Raw genomic sequence first — 17,905 nt, forward strand, 5'->3', positions numbered from 1 at the left:
CCGCTTAAGTTATGGCCTCGGTTATAGCCGCCGTTCGGACTACAAATTCTCGTGAAGGTATACGGTAGGATTTGTACTTACCTAGTACGGAGACTACCTACAACTTAGTAGAATACCAGTGTGCAGAAATCTTGTTGCCAGACGGGACAAATACGCGGCTACGGCAGAGATATTGCGTCTCGGGGTGCTACACTCTGGAAAATAGCCTAATGATCGTATTGTGACTGCCTGGTCGTCACAAAACATCTCCGGGGCTTTACCCAGTTGCGGCTTTATTTATCGTCCCGCGACCGCCTAACTACCGTGTAACGGGTAAAACGTTAACGAGGATGCAGATGTATTTATATGGGAGCGTGATCGGTAATGTCCTCGGAAAAGGTTACCGCTTCGCCAACGGTCAATAATTTTTACGATCGACGTTGATCGACGTCCGTCGCCTATCCATACGTGATTTGCCTTTTAATTCCACTGCGCCAACACTTTCTCCTCTCTTCCTCGCTTATCAATTTGCGAAACACAGTTCTCTCGGTGAATATTTATAGGTCTATTATTTCTATTCTGTTAGTTTATGCAAATAGATTTTGCAGTGTACGTGAAACTTAACAGGTCGACAAATGTACGGCGCATACTTCATATTCGAAATAGATCGTAACACCCTGCGCGTTAATGTGTTTAAAATAAATAAAATATCATTAACACATTTGCGGCTGGCAGATATTTGATGCTTTAAATATCGAGTAGCGACGAAGATAATAAAATTCTGAAGCTGGACATCGCAAATTTGTATCGTTAGGGCGAAGATAAAAATGACAGAATATACTTTAAAATATCAATGTTGTAAATATGTCGCAAGTCTCGGCTTAATATTAGTATTAATTTATTATTCGTCGTGATAAAGAAACGCTAGGACGTGGTTTGGGACACGAAGGAAAGGCAGGTGAGCAACACGCTTATCCATATTTTTTTTTACGATTTTAATGTCGTAACCCTGCCAAATACAATAATAATAGTAATAGTAGCAATTATAATAAGAATCATAATAATGATAATGATAATAATATTATCTAAAATATGTAACCATCATTTCGATAATAAGATTATCGACAGGCGCGATGTTGTACCACGCAGGACGAACGATGACGCACCGTGCGCGCATTGCCGCGACTCGACGATATAATTTATTAACGACAAATCGGGACGCGGATCGCCCTTTACGATATAGAACAATAATTTTCGCTTCCACGACAGGAATCGCGACGCGCGATATTTAATCCCTTGTTATACGATCTAATTTCAAATCACCACCAGCGTTACAATCAGATATTAAGGTCGCTCGTGCTGTTCGTATTTGGCCCGAATTTCGTATCGCGAGCCTCGCACGTTATCGTAGGCCAAGGGGTTAAATACGCGCGGAGCCCTGCCGTCGCAAAATGTTTTATCTTTCTTATTTTCTTTCTTTCTTTAGGACTTTCATCGCGGCTGGGTAACGCGTTCTTCGAGACGCGTCCTCGCGCCGATAACGTGTATAAATATATAATTTCGTGCGTATTTTCGTAGTATAATTCGCTAACGCTCCACATAAATTCATATTTCCACATCATTTCCGCGGCACACAATAATTACACGCTCTTCGTTTTCGTTCGATCGCAATAAATAAATTATCCAAATCAAGGACATCGATATATCGATATAACAGTAATAAGATTACAACCACATTTACAATATATATCTATATTTATCTATATACGTATATGTATATATGTATATATATATAGATTTTTATTTATATATATATAATATATATATATATATTTTTTTTTTATTCTTTTAATGCACTAACGAGCCTCCCTTGCCGACGCGCGCGCGATACGAATGGCGACAACGTCCTCAAGCGACGCGGTTTAAAGTAATTAGAAAGTACAAATTGTTTTTTTTTTTTTATATAGTAATGCCTTCGTTTATACAGTGAGTCGTAACAATATATTATTATCGATCCTACGCAAAAACCTACGCGACATATACAGTTTTATCCTTAGAAAGTAATAGTTGGTGGCGCGCGACTTACGATCCGTCCTTTTCTGAATTTCGGCGACGGTTAATGTTCGTCAACGTTCGCTCGTGCACTTCCCGCGTCCAACTGAAACACGTTCGTCGATACTCCAACAAATTGGACGTCCAATCCACCGTTCGGTATCGGAGAATAATTACCCAGAAATTAATAACGACGATTAAAGAATAATCAGACACGATTAGCACAGAAGAATTACTAATTTATGATCGATAATTTGCAAATGTATATAATTTTGATTGATTTTGAGCGACGATAACAGAAGTAATCATTGCTCAAATCTGCTTCGAGTTTCTCGATAACGCTGGAGTTGGATACTCGCGTTCCAGTGTTACGCTGTTTGTTCGAAGAATCCGAAATCGTTTTCGCGCGAAGTTAGATTCTTCTACCGCGGGAAACGACGAACGATGCGCGACGAAGATGAACCGCGGCGAAATTCAGCATTAAGGGCACGCCACGCGCCTCGCAGTGTCTAAATCCGTGCGAGATCCGAGAGAGAATTACTGGCCCCCATTGATTACATTATTGCGAAAGAATTATGCTACGTTGACCCGCTGCTCGTCCATCGACGATGATCAACAATGATTACCTTTACATATTATTTACAGTAGTTATTGCTCCGCTAGTGTCTATCTTACGACCTAGTAGTTCCGTTTAGTGTCATTACGAGAATTTCAGTATCGGAGTCAAGAATCACCGCGTCGTTCCTCGTCACGGGAGACATTGGACCACACGAAGCGATTTACGTTTGAAAATGGACGCGAATCGTAGGGATCGAGTAACGTCGATCAATCGTCTTCCAGATCGTCAACAGAGGTTTTTTTTCCAATTTTCTGAATTTAAAAGCACAGTGAATTCTGTCTAAAAGGCGCGAGAACTTTTTGTTTAAGGAACGCGTGGTTATCCCTATTGCTTCATCCAGCAATAGTGGTTTTAATCTCGAGCTTGGGGGAATGTCGACTGTAGTTGATACTTGCAAAGAAAAATGAAATTCAGTTCTGATAAAGTTATCGAAAGGAAAAAGTAATCGTAATCTTTTAGTTTCCTAATTGCATAAATTTTAATCGTGTCACGAAAATACGATTGAGTTTTTAATTACATGAAATGAGTTATGATGTGATCAGTGGGTAGAAACGTACGTTTCATATTTATTAAGCAAGGAGGAAACTGAAGGATTATATTTCAGAACCTACACAGTCAAGACGATTGCTCATATTACCGAACATTCTTGGAGAATTTGTCCACCTACACGTTGCATAATTACGCAAATTTTATTCAACGTCCTGTCTTATCTCCCGTGTAGCCTGATGTCTCGCAGACGTAAACGCGCGCACACCTTTCGCGGCGATGCACTTATATGCGCTTCTGCGTAATGGATCTTCGAGAACCGATCTCCTCATATTGTCCACGTTGATGTATATCTACGCACGTCGAATTCAACGTGCGAAAGCACCAAGAAAGATTGAGCACCGCGCATGATCGCAGATTAAAGACGCAATTTATTGCAGTTGCTTGATAAGGTATGCCTGTGAGTGACCGATGCTTGTGTGTATGCCCGTGTGCGTGTCCGTGTGTGTATGCTTTACTGGCCCTTGAAACGATTAATGGAAAATTATCGCTACTTCGACAGGCTGACCTGTCAGCTTCGTCTTCGAAAAGCTCGATACATCGCCGTTCGCTTATTTTTTTTTTTGTTTCCTTTTTTTCTTTATCGGTTTTTCACAGTTTCCATTCGAAGGGCTCGCTTTCGTACAGCCGTAGAAGTTACTCTAATGGTTCCCTAAAATTATTAATACGTTTTTTTTTCCGTGGAATTATTTTTCGACAGCCGTGTAAGCGCACGAGAATTGCGAAATTGAGAGTTTTACAACGAATTCAGGTACGTCGATAACCATCGAACGATCGAGCAACTATCGATTGAAACGACCGAAGTTGTTGGGGCTGCAATTTTTAAATATGACGACGCGAAACGTTTCTCTTTTTATACATGATCTCGTTCCTTCGGTTATTTGTTGCATTGAAAGTAAAGAAAGAGTCGATCTAACTCATTAAGTACTAATATCCTTTTTAGAGGATGTTCGAATAAATATTTTTTTTTTTTCTGATATTCAAACTTATTCGAGTATCGTGTGATTGTTATGAGATGAAGTTGAAACTTAAACAAAATGTGCTGTAACGTTTATTATAATTCTTTTTATAATACAATAGGGACAAAACAAGTATTCAGCACTAATTTACTTGATTCCTCTAGTACGCGATATTCTCAGATTTTAGTTAAAAACTAATTTCGTCTTACGGTCTTATGATCTTTCATAGTAAATTGTTCGTAGAAGCTTACAGTAGTGTTGTTTGGCGTTTTACATTGTATAATTTACAAGTATCTCGATATTATTACATGTACCTAGGTTAAAGGATTCTATTTAAAGGGTTCGTCATCGTAACTTGCCAAGAAAACGTGTTTTCTATTTAACACCCCTATGGCCGTGCTACCCTAAAAAATAATTTCTTCGATTCCTTGTTCTCATTTTTAAGAAACTTTTTGATATTTAAAACATATCACACAAATGAACATTGTGACAGATTACTATTATCGATACAAGATTAATCACAGAATCCACGCAGTTGACGAGTACTTTATATCAAAACTGTTTGACGAAAAATAAAATCTATGCTTACTTGAATACAGTCAAAATCTATATCGCGAAAATGAACATAGCCATTAGAGTGTTAATGAAATATCTTCGAATTAAATACAGTCAGACCCATAAATATTCATACCTTCTATGTCTACTGAAGAAATTTGTCTAAATTAAATGATAGGTTTAACGTTTCCAAAATAATGTTCCGTTACAAATATGTACGCGAATAAACTTTACACATGTATGTGTTTATAACGAGAAATTTATTTGGAAGCATCAAGCCTATCATTTAGTTTAAATAAATTCCTTCAGCAGGCGTACAGGGTACGAATACTTATGGGACAGACTGCATATAGAAAATAGACGTCAGTTTTAGAAGAGCAACAATTTAGTACTCGACGGGTTAACAGAAGTCAAGGAACGCTAACTGTTTGGAAAATCGAGCAACGAAGCCTTCCAGAAGTGACAAAAGCAAACATTCAGCGATTACGAATTGGTCGCGTGTCCCGACACCGATTACCAACGTATTTGCCCCCGTCTCTCCCGCCCTCGACCCGATTTGAATCCAAAGTGTGCCAACTGAATTCTCGTCGGTCGCGAGCGTGCACCGCTCGTTCGTGATAGGCGATTTCGATCCAAATGCGAAGCCTCGATTAGTTGTTTGTCGGTTGACGTCTGTTAAGGCACTTGAAATGCTAATTTCCCTAGGTGGGGCCTTCGTAGGAAATCGGTCGCGTTCAATACGGGGTCTCTGTTCCCTGCTTCCCCGGTCCATTGATGGTTCGCCTTCTACGGGAAATTGAATAGACTCGCATTAACATGGAACACAAATAGCCGATGCACGCGTCAACTTTTCACGAATCTCTTCTTCGCGTCGCGGCCAAGGAATGTCTGCGCTCGGGGGAATGTTCCGTTCGTCGTTAGCCTTGAGAACCATCGATGAGAGGTCGTCGGCGTGCTCGTTCCCGGGAAATTCTCCATTTCCTGGGTTCGCCTTCGGTAACGACAATTTCACGATAATTTAACGACAGTCGCGCCCTCGGTGTGTCGCGCGACCATTACGGAGTTTGGAATGTAGTTGGAGTCGAACGATGAAACTTCTAAGGATAGTGGCCGGCGTGATAGGGGCCATGAACGTAACGATTCTTCGCTGAACAATTTGTATAACTCGACGAGTCGAATAAGATCTCTGGAACAGGAGTCGTTGGGCCAGTCTGTTGCCATAGCGTTGCTTCTGTCGACCAGTTACAGGTCTAGGCGATAGTTTCGTGAGATGTACTCATTCCTTCCACTGCTCCTCCAGATTCTCCAAGGATCGTATTCATTCCTGAGTTATATAATTAGTAATTAAACACTCTTTCAGGGATCTCATTAAACTTGACGTTTAATACAATTATCGATGACGTGATTATTTGAATGATAAATGCCGAAAAGTCTGAAGATGGTGCCTCGTGTGATAGGATCTGCTGACGTAAATGATATTCTGTACAATAATTTGAATAAAGATCCCCGGAATGGCAAGTGCTGGCACAACTCTGCTTCGTGCCATAATCTTACTTTATTAAAACAGTAGCAGATATTTAATTGTCAAGTGTCATTCCTACCCCTCCTTCCCCAACTTTGAATCACTCCTTCAGAGATCTCGTTGAACTCGTTGAGCCGCGCAACTATCAATGATACTGTTCAACAATTAATTCTAAAGTAGGGGTCGCCGTTCAACATGCCCTTCGATGACAAAATCCACTCGTTCTACGATAAATCGTTACGGTTATACCTCCTATGACGCTCAAGAATCGGGTATATATACAGTCTCGTCGCCGCCTAATTAAGATCAACGCGATCCCAGGGGTTATATCCGTCCGAAAAGAAAGAAACGACTCGGTTCGATCGCCGTGTCGACAATTAACCGAGAGGAATCGTCTCGAGCGGAGAGGTAACGTCGTACGACGTCGAGATGCAGCGTCGAGGTGTGCACGACCAGGCACGAGCTCTCGGGGGAAAAAATGATAATGATCAAAGAGGGTGTCGGCATGACGTCAGTATACATTTCTCATCGCCCGTGCCGCGCTCAGATTACTGACGGCTGGCCCGCTGAAGAAATTCCCTAAGGTACAACGGTATCAGTCATCAAGATCGTAGAATGGCATCCTGGGTGGCACCTCGTCCATTTTCGGATTGAATTTCGCAGTGACGATCATACGAAAATTATTCATGCATCCTGGAGGCGCGGTCCATTCGGCGCCATCCATGGAATCGCCATACTTCGACGCAAGCCAGGGACGTGAACGTGAAGCTACGAACGTGAAACGACCCTTCTTTATAAGGTGCGAAGCCGATGGGCGATCGTTTCGAACTATCGGTCGACGAATCGACGAATGTAACACGTTGCCTGTCGATCGTCGTTCACACTGACGTCACGAAATTAGAGAAATCGGAAGGTATTGAATTCCAAGGAAGATGGTAACAGCAATTTTAGCGCATGATTGGGGTTTACTCGTGCTATCGACTTGCTATCGCGAGGGGGTCGGTAGAGTTGTCAAAGTTATGCCATAATCGAGGAATGGTTGACCAGATATGCTGCACCTATTGGATCGTCATCCCTCCCACTGTTTATCTTTCTTATAAATTGCATCCCACTGCATATCATTTATTTCTATATACAGCAATCTTTCAGATAGTAACCTAATTGCTCGAATTTACGATCAGGTGTCATCTCTATGAACTTCATCCCGTTGTATCCATTTCGTTGACCTATTTGCGTGGCCAGTTTCAAAGATTCACCACTCGTGCTTCAGATATTAATAAAGAGGGTTCCGACTTTTGAGATACTACCGCACATCATTTCGATACAAGGATCTACGATCTAAAGTCGATAGCGCGAGATCGATTCCCCATCGTGCAACCACGGTTCTTGATAGACGGGATTGTCGATTTTCCCAGGAAAACGCGAGGCTCGGTGTACGACGAAGAAAAATAATCGGTTGGACATTTCGCTGGTCCTCCGAGCGAGGATTCGAAGGGTTATGAAATGTGTACAAGCACGAAGATTCGCGTGACTTAAGGCACTAGCAGTATACTTAAGGCCTAACGCAGCGTCCTCTCTCTTAACATTAAAAGGCACTATTCCCTATGAAAATACAACACGTAACAAATATTAATTTATCAATCTTCGCATTAATCTTACACGTAGAGGTTTCTCTTTAATGATATAAACTGGCTCTAGCATATACTGGCATCTTGTTCCATCGTTTTAACTAGCTTCGAAATAGTTTCTGCTTTTCTTTAGCTACCATTAGTCGCGTTACTTGCGCAGCGGCGAAAACACAGGTTCGAAGAAAACGGGGGTTGTGGGTGGGAGGGAATGCTACACACGTGCTGTATACGGAAACGTCGTACTTCTCAAGGTTTCTAAATTATTTACAATACGCATCGCTACGCGAATAGCGTGTTCGACATTCCTGCGACACGTCCGGCTGAGATCGCACGAAATGTCTTGTTCGTGCTCTTCGCAGAAAAAATAGAACATGAATGTAGCTTGGCACGATCTCGTCGTCCTAGCTTTTAGAAATCTGCACTCCTGTTCTGTTTATCCTGCGAGCGTGGTCGAATCAAAATTATCTGGTCGCTCGAGGTCATCCATCATCCCCGCCTTTTGGTCATCCTTGACCATTTCCTTGCGCCATTTCTCGTGTTCTCCGAGTAACTAATTCAATACACACACTTTGTCTCTGAAAGTGAGAATCGAGGTTCGCGGAAGTGACTTCGAGCAGCCAGTGGACTTCGATTCAACTGTAGTTGCGTTCAGGAACGCATCGCGAGACCTCAGCCTCGTGTCCGCTCTTCAACGCACCAGAGTCGATGTCTTCGTTCGATTTCGATATGTCTCGATACACAGAATTCACATTTTATACCGTTGCTTTCGGAACCGCGCTTCATCCAACATGGATTGCCGATAATTGAACAGTCGACTCGATGCGTCAATGATATCGAGCCCAGACACGACCTTCTATTTACAGTTTTCGAAACCACGAGGAACGTAGACGTACGTTCTTGCGTTTTGAAGATAGTTGGCGCGCACGAGCGCTTTCGATTGGCCGCGATTGATAAGTGTACCTTGAGCTACCGTTTCGTTGCAGATGCCAAAATAAAATGTGCACGAATCAAGCCTGCGAAAACGTTCGACGAACGCGCGATACAAAAGCGTTTAAAAAAATAATTCTTCGATCTACTTTCATCTTTCCCACGTTTGAGCGCAACGATGTATCGATGGACAATCCCGTACGTACATTTTTGCACCTTCTACTTTGGCACCTTGTGTGGACAGAAAAGCGCACCGATCGGACCGGTACGATCGAAGAATTTTCGCGACTAACAAACAAAGAAAAAGAAAAGGAATGAAAACACAAAGATTCGAAGAAAGCATCGTAATGCCGTAGACGGTATATACGTTACCGTATTGCTTAATGGACACGTAATACTGGCTTTTAGAGCGTCTGATTCCTTTGTTTCCGTTGACAATGAGAACGTTGTTAATGATTGTCCGTCCCTAAACGCGAAATTCTTTGTGCATTTACCTCGAAAAATCGCTATTCAATGCTTTACAAAATGTTCACGATCACGATTGTAGTTTATTTAACTGAGCATGCTAAGTCCCAAGCTCCGTCACCGGAGTTCGATATTCACTTTACTTATTTAACCATTTAATTACCTTAACGATATTATTTCTTTCCCCTTTACTGGCTCTATTCTTCGCAATAGACGATACATGGTGCTCTAGACTAGTTGAGCTGGCCTTATTTAATCGTACAAAAAAAAGAGAGAGAGAGAGAGAGAGAGAAAACAAACTGGAAATACGAACAAGTAAAAATTGGCTAGGAATAGAAACAGAAATGACGCGATGTCGCGTGCTGGTTGCGCTGAACCTGCAGCAATCGCTTGCGCAGACTTCGTCGAAGCTCAGCTTCCCGCGTATCCGTTGCGAATACGCTCAATCCGCGAAAAAAAAAAGAAACATCAATTTGACAACAGAATAAATAAATTTTCCACGAGAATTTCAAATATCAACAATTCTTACGTCCTAACTCCGTTCAACAGATTTCAAAATAGAGGTTCACTTCTGATAGAATCTATGCAACAACGAACAAAACAATGAAAATAAAAAAAAAAAAAGCAGCACGTTTCACAGCGATTCGAGCATCGCGACTGCTGGCAGGTTCGCACGATCATCCACCAATAATTACAGAGATACTTTCGTTAGACCTCTAAACCTAATGAACGATTTGTTTGCTTCTTCGTTTCTTTTTCTCCTAGTTTCCGCCTCCGACCACCGTATCGGTGGCCGAGCCGAGGCTTTTCAGGTCCCGAATATAAAAAGAAGAATCATTGTCGTCATCCACGATCACGATTCGAGTCCCGATTTCCCGGGACGGTGATTTTCTTTCCCCGTTCACTTCTTCTTATTCCGCTTCTTCGTCCCCCTTTCATCGGCTAGACGGTCCACTTCATCAGTGTCTTTTCATGTGAAGCGATAGATGATCGCTCCGCGAAAACGATCGCTGACAAAGATGGCACTTGAACGGTTTCTGACCCGTGTGCTTGCGATAGTGCCGCGTCAATTCGTCGGAACGCGCGAATTTCCACGTGCAGCCCTCCCATGTGCACTGGTACGGTTTCTCGCCTGCAACAAATGTTCAAGAAAATTATAAAAATTGGTGGCTCATTATTTGCAATTTTCAGTACAAAAAAATTTGTTATATGTATACGATATATGGTTTTTATTCAAATTTATTACGAGTTGCACAGACATCAATGAAAGTGTTTCACTCGATCAAAGTGTTTCAAGGTCTCGATGACTCCTCATAGACATCTACGCTGCAGAGTAATTTATCTAGTGCCACGCATGAGGTTATCAGGAAATGTTGACGAGAATTGAAATGAATCGCGTGACGAGAACATGCGGTCGAATAGATGGGATACAATCGGAATAGAATAGTTACGCGAAATATAGGAATTTCTAGCGATGATAGTTTCTAAGAGGATTAATGAAATATATCCACCCCTAAAAAACAAGAAATTCCGAATTAACATCCATAACAAATGTAGGGGACATCCGAGTGCAAAGGGTTATTAATGTAATTAAGGAAGTCGATAAACTCTCCAGACCGGAATATCGTCGCAGGTATTCGCGTACGCGTCGAAACAGGTACGTTTCTCAGCGTTGGTGCGCGCGTGTGTCCGCGCGTTTATTCTTAGCTCTTATCGAGCCGAGGCCTCTCTCGTAAGGACGTCGTGACAGCTGTCGCGCGTTGCAACGACCCCGGATCCCTCAGAAAACTGCCTATCACTCTCTTCTATTGTATGCAAGTCACCGAGCGTATTTCTCGGTCCGACGTTCTGCACGATTTGCCGAAGAAAGGAAGCGAGAAGTGGTCGCGCTGGCGTAGAGACGGAAAAGGGGACGAGCGCCGCGAGAAAGAGGGAGACGCGTTGCAGAAAACGAGAGTAAGAGAGCTTAGGGGGCTGAAAGCGTAGCCGTCGTCGAGCCGTCTAGATGTAGAAACAGCCTGGTCACAACTCGATGACGCAATCGCCATCAAGTTCAACCGCTGGAGAACCAAAGACGAAGGCAACCACGCCGAGGGATCTCAGCGGAGCGATCGGGCGCAGTTCGCGATCCCATTAACCGCCCGAGCAGACGCGGATAATGGGGGACGCGAGTGACGACGGGACGACGACGTGCCATCGCTGGTTTCTATCTCTCGTGGAAACCCACTGGCAGCGGTTTGATCGATATATTCGCGCGCGTCACCAGAGATCTCGGATCTCGAAGGCGACGAGCCGCCGCTGCGAGGGCCGATCGCTCGTCCCAGATGAACGATTACATTTTTCGTCGTGCTGGAATCGCTGTAGATCGGTGCTCGAATACCCGGGACACAATTATCTGTTGCGTAAAATCTGAAATCGAACCGCGACCGTTTCACGCTACGGGGCTCGAGGAGCCACGACCATCGTTCAGAGTCTAATTACAACATCAATCTCGGCCGCGACTCCCTCCGATGATCGATACTCCAGGCTGGAGTCTCCGACTTGTAATTACCCGTTGGCGATCGATTCTATACGCCGAGGTCGCTGGAAAAGTTTGTCAACACCCGCGCGAATGGAGAACACCATTCGTTTTGTGGATCTTATTTCAAATTCAGGCTTTATAATAATTCTAGGATCTCTATTCCAAAAGCTATTAACTCATTCACCGCCAACTACCAGATCTCTCGTAGTTCAAATTGATTGCAATAACCCAAGGGGCTGAACTTTACTTCGGGACACTCCAAATTATTGACTTTTTTGTATATCAGCTATTAGCTTTTGATGCCTAAAAAAGTCAATAATTGTTAGGGCACCGAAGTAAAGTTTTGCCCAAAACGCTGTAAATTTGCCCAGCAGTGAATGTACATATATCAAGTCAGATCAATAAATCCAAATAGTTTCGATTACCTGCCATGAAATTGTTCGGTGAGAATAACAATAGTTGCACCTAATCGAAAAACGTCTGTCTCGCGAGTAAAAACGCGTGCCGACACGCAACGCGTTAGGTTAATGTAACGTCAGACTCACACAGGCCGCGGCATCATAGCAACGTTACAAATGAGCGGCTAAGTTCGCCGTTGTGTTTAATTAATGGAGCCGGACGGTGTAACGGGGCGTGAATCTATGGTGCAATAAACGTAACGTTGCCGTGGAAAAAAAAATCCAATCAAAATGCATTAATAACGGGAGAATTAATGCCCTCTTGCGCCGACGCTTGCACACCGGTCGACGTTGCGTGCATATGCACGATCCTCGAACCGTACGTACCTCGTAAATGGACTAATTACTCGCAATTACGCAACGTACCGACTCCGCAGCAGGTTTCTTCTCCGTCATTAGTTCTTCGTATTCCCAGCGAATTGCATAATAATATTCAACCGATGGGCGTCGGGACGTTAAAACGATCGATTTAGATCTCCAATGGTTAGCCGCGCGTTTACGTACCGCTCGCTGAAAACCGTTTTGCGATCTTACGCGAAGCAATTATTGCACGTACGAGGAAACAACCTGTCCTGCTCGTTCTCTTCCACCACGTTTCATTTCCCTCTGCTTCCATGCGTGCAACCTGCCTCGACGGTTTCCTTCCGGTAATGGAAGCAAGAGAGACTGAAAGTAACAAGGGTTGCGATAGTGGAGCTTCCAAACTTCTCATCCTTTACAGTTACTCGTATTAATATTCGGACGCTGTAATACTTTATTCGTTATTACAATGTACACCTGACTATCTTTTGTTTTGTGATATGTTACAACGTATATTCTGTTTAACAGAAATGTAAATTTTATTTATTTCATTAAATATTAAATAAAAAAAATTGTACGATAAGTGCTATATAAAGATCTAACTGATTTCATTTCACTAGTGTTTTACACTTCAGTCGTTAATGGAATCAGCTGGAACTAATAATTTCGAAGAAATGAAAGCGATGTTAGATAAAACTTGTTCCGACGGACGTTACAGACTTCTGTAATTGGTAACAAAGTATCTACACGGTATCATAATGAAATACTCAGCAAATTTCTGTCGAAATAACGAATGAATATCTCCCCGTTAACGCGTGTAACACTCCCTAAGCACGAGTTCACAGCGAAATGGCAACAGAAACCGTCGTTTTCTTTTTTCCACTAATTTACGTGGCTGTGAAACATAGGATATTCTCAGCGATACCGATCTAGTCTTTTTCCAGTTTTACGGCCGTTTTATCGTCTCTCGGAACGGCTACGCGTTCGTTTACGTAAAGTATCGCGGGGATCGGTGTCTTCGAATTGGAATTTAATTACGAAACGCTGGAGGTTCTAATCCGAGAAAGCGTTGATTAAATTAACAGCATATATTCGTGCGAGAATCGCCGGCCGCGGAAAAGGTATCATTTCAACGCTGTTTCTTGGATACCTGGCCAAGTGGGTTAACGATAGATGCTAATTAAAAATGACGTGGCATAATTTTAAGCGGCGCTTTGATGCCATTTCATCGCGCTCTTATGCATATCGCGCCTTTCTGCAACGCGCTGCCATCGCAGCTTAATATTTCAACGTGAAATACGTTGGGAACGTGAATCTGGATCGGGGCTCGAGTTTTAAAGTGGCATTACTCTTGATGACTTTACGAGGGTTCATCGTCGTCGGAGCATTTGAAACGTTAGTTTCGAAATTCTGTTTTAAAAGCTCTTTTTTTTCCGTTGTAATTTATTTTTCTCAAGGTATAGGAACGTTCCTATGTATTTTTAACACATTCGCGACAGATGTTTTACGTTTCTAATACCGAGTACCAACCAACCTAATAAAATTCTGAAGCTGGACATCGCAGATCTGTGTCGTTAGGACGAAGATAAAAATTACGAAATATGTTTTGAAGCATCGATGTCGTAATTATGTAGTATATAAAATAGAAATACTTTCATAATTTTTTCATAACCAGAAATAGAATTTGATGTGACATGAATTCGCGTCAGCAGTCGCGAATATGTTAATATCATTATTTATGGTTGGTTATTTCTTTTTGACGCTTGATCGCGTGCATTGGAGGAAAACGACACCTTAATTCTAAGATAAATTCGATTATTACGCGAAGTATTATACATGTCACCGTTCGCGACGTGTGCTCGAAGAAGTAACATGACTTTTAAAGCGTCCTCATACTTGGTATTACCTGAAACTCGTTTTCGATAACGTGCATGAATAATAAACAGCGAGTCGTTGGGCAATCGGCTACCGTTTTCCTGGTTGAAACGACTAGATGATCTATGGCTAAACGCTGAAGGAAAACATTGCATTAATGTCTCCTAATCTTTCTTATTTTCCTTAGCTGTTATTCGCAGTTGCTAATTTTCTGCAGCGCAAGCAATAAGTCACTACTGATTCGTACAGTAAGAGCTAAGTGTTTATTTATCTATTCGAATCCACTCGGTTTTGTAACCGTATTTTTCATTTGGTCTTTGTGTTTCTTCTTCTTCTCTCTTTTTCTCATCGTTAGTCTTATCGTATTAAGTTAATAATAGTACACAGATCATGCTCGATTTTCTTGATTGCAATTAGTAGTCGTAACGACTTTTATTAGAGCGAGCTAATGATAGTCATGTCTGAAATACTAATTATAGTGTTACCAGTATCATTAAATTTAAGTGTACGGTATCTTCTAAACAAAAAAGACAACGATAATAAGAAAATGAATTGAATGCAATAGCGTTGAAATTAGGTTGCCTTATCTCGCTTCACCCAGTTTTATAACGAACGAGGAATGTCTTATCGTTCAGGATTCCCCCGGTTGAGATGATTAAAGGCCTCTCTGGGATGCATTTCGGTAATTATCAGCGTGTTATTGGGTCACGCGATAGCATTCCAGCTCGCAACGCTTCTTACATGCGATAATCATATATTGGGTTGATGTACAAGCTCATGCAGCTTTATATAAAACAAAATTCTGTCTCGAAAGCTCTCTTCTTCCTTTATACTTTTTTTTTTGTCGAGGTATTAAAGAGTGTCGATTAGGAGGAAATATGATTATCAAAGTGATTTTAATATCATTATTACCAGTTTAGTGGGAACATTTTATTTTTTTTTGTGACTGGCCATACATCATCTCTGAATTTTCAAAAAATTCTTCAGGAAATTCGTCGCAATTCAACTCATGAAACTAGACATAAAATTACAATAAAAATCAGTGAATAGAGATAATTGAACATCTTAACACGTCTGTATGATACACACGGCTAGGGCATTACACTTCTTCTTGGACAAACTTCAATTCGGAATGAAACGGTGTGAACCTACAACTCGCTCAATTAAAAACCTTTGTAAGTTCTGCACCAAAATACGTCCCATGAATAGATTTCATCAAAAAACGGTACATCGTACATCGGACGATTTTAAACGAGACCACCAAAGAGTGTCATCTAACACTTAGCCATCAACCCTACGTGTATCTATCGTGAGACGTGTGAAAGCTGACGAGCATTGATGATCGACGCCATGCGTGTTGGGAATAAGGAGCGAACGGCAATGGAAAAAAGAGAAACGGTTAGAAGAAAGGGGAAAGAACGAATCTCCGGATTTCTAGGTGCGCGTTGTCGGCTCTGCGTGGCGTCCACCTAATGCGCCCACCAGCTACTCCCGCGGTGTACGCTCAGCCTGGGCTCCTAGTAAATAACAACACTCGTTAGCGGCAAGAAACACCGCCGAGGACTAATACCCCGCGAACGCGCGATTAATTATTTACGCCGTTGTCGCGGTTTAATAAAATATATCAGCGGGGTGGCGGTGCGCTAACCGAAGCTTCAATTAACCGCGAACTCGATTTATCAACGAGACGCCATTAACGTCGCGTGGAATACAGGATTCTTCGCGCTGGGTGCGATGAAGCGTAGCTAGAAATTGGATGGTGGGTAGCGTACTTGAAATCACGATTAAGAGACGGGTAAAGTAACACGTACACCTGTGAAACGTCTTGTACTATCTAAATAAATGAATTTAATACGTAGGTCGCCGTGTCACCCAGAAATGGTGACATGACTCTTCATTAACCCTTTGACCGCGGGACTATTTTTGCTGGAAATTGTAAGAAGCGTAGAGCCGTGAATTTAAAAAAAAAAAATATCAGCTTATAGGGGATGAAAAGACGGAAATTTTTAATATTTATAGTTTACTCATACGACGATTGGTTCTAGAGACAAAACTTAACAAAATTACGAGACCTTTTTCCGGAAATTCAATTTTTGCAACGTACCTCTGACTATTCAATTTTTATTTTAGAAACAAAGCATCCTATAAATAAAGTGTACATATAAAAATGTTTCGTTTCATACGAACTGTCGTTGTCTTCTGAAAATACAATGTATTCATTTTCCTCTCACTGAAAGCAAATTCTTTGAAACCGTATTTCTTGAATGCAAAAGATGATAGCTTATTAACCCCTCGACGCCAGGCTTCGTATCTCGTACAGACCCTAGGTCTTTCACATATCACAGACGTCAATTAAAGATACGGACTCAGCGCCGATATAAACAACGATATTACCATACGAGCTGGATAATAATAGACTTTCCTTGACGTACAATAAACCCTTCCCATCTAATTGTTTCGACGATCTTAAATGTGGATTTGAAACTCTATCGGTATGTACACAAACAGTTACATCTGATATTTTCTGATGAAATACTTAAAAAAAAAAAATTAAAATATTTATTCGAATATATACGTAAAGTTTTCTCAAAGTTTCAATAAATTATATATATCCCCTTTTTGAGAAAAAGATTCGATGTCCTCCTTTCTTCGTCGAATATCGGTATCAATCGCCAGATTTCTCATTCGTTCCCAAAGGAACAAGAAACGAAAACACAGTGACGATCGGTACGATGATCGCGCGGACGCCGATAATCGATCGAAATTGGCCCTCGATGGGCACCGAAAGCCACTGACCGCGGCGGCGGAAATAAAAGAAGAGGGATTTAATTTAAAACCGCGTCCAGTGCGCCGGACTCGATAACGAGAATACAGACCCCGGCTCGCCAGGAAATTGTGATCGGAGCGTGGGTAATCGTAGCCCTTAACAGTGATGCATAAGTGCATTGTTAATGGCAGGTCTGACGGCGAATGCCTGGTGCACGGCTGGCACGGAGAGAACGAGGATCCCGAGCGATCGGGGTATCCTTCGATACACGGAACCGATCGACGCTCGTTGTCTAGTTCATGCCAAGGCTAATTCGCCTTAATTAATACACGAGATCTCACCGAACCTCCCGCTGTCCATCAAGGATCACGCTACTATGCCGCCGTATTCCGGCGGTTACCCGTAGCGATTCTCATGTTGCGCTTGACCCGATAGAATTTTTCGCGATTCCCAGACGAGCCTGACCGCATGATACGCGTTCACTGGTTGCGTGAAAACTTCAATTACCCTGCGCACCTTTCGGATAATAATCGAAGGGATTAAATATTTTGTGAGGTATGCTTAATGCGTGTGCATTTGTATGATGTGTGTATGATATACAGGGTGTCCCAAAACTCGGGGAGGAGCCGGAAATGGGGGGTAGCTGAGACGATTCTGAACAACAATTTCCTTTGCAAAAATGTCGGATGGGGCTTCGTTAAGGAGATATTAAGCGAAAACCCCGACCAATCA

At 42.1% G+C, this 17,905-nt stretch overlaps 1 protein-coding gene across 2 annotated transcripts in view; it reads right to left on the reverse strand.

The window, feature by feature from the left end:
• Positions 1-1,924: 1,924 nt before the first annotated feature.
• The window catches only part of LOC128872596 (Krueppel-like factor 6), a 439,155-nt gene continuing 423,174 nt past the window's right edge, over positions 1,925-17,905 (reverse strand). For both annotated transcript variants that reach the window (XM_054115464.1, XM_054115463.1), the window contains exon 8: positions 1,925-10,384. In XM_054115464.1, the coding sequence (XP_053971439.1) occupies positions 10,212-10,384 (173 nt within the window). In that variant the 3' untranslated portion in view covers positions 1,925-10,211. The remainder of the gene's footprint in view (positions 10,385-17,905) is intronic.

The sequence above is a fragment of the Hylaeus volcanicus genome, chromosome 2 (genome assembly GCF_026283585.1).
Source record: "Hylaeus volcanicus isolate JK05 chromosome 2, UHH_iyHylVolc1.0_haploid, whole genome shotgun sequence".
NCBI classification, from domain to species: Eukaryota; Metazoa; Arthropoda; class Insecta; order Hymenoptera; family Colletidae; genus Hylaeus; species Hylaeus volcanicus.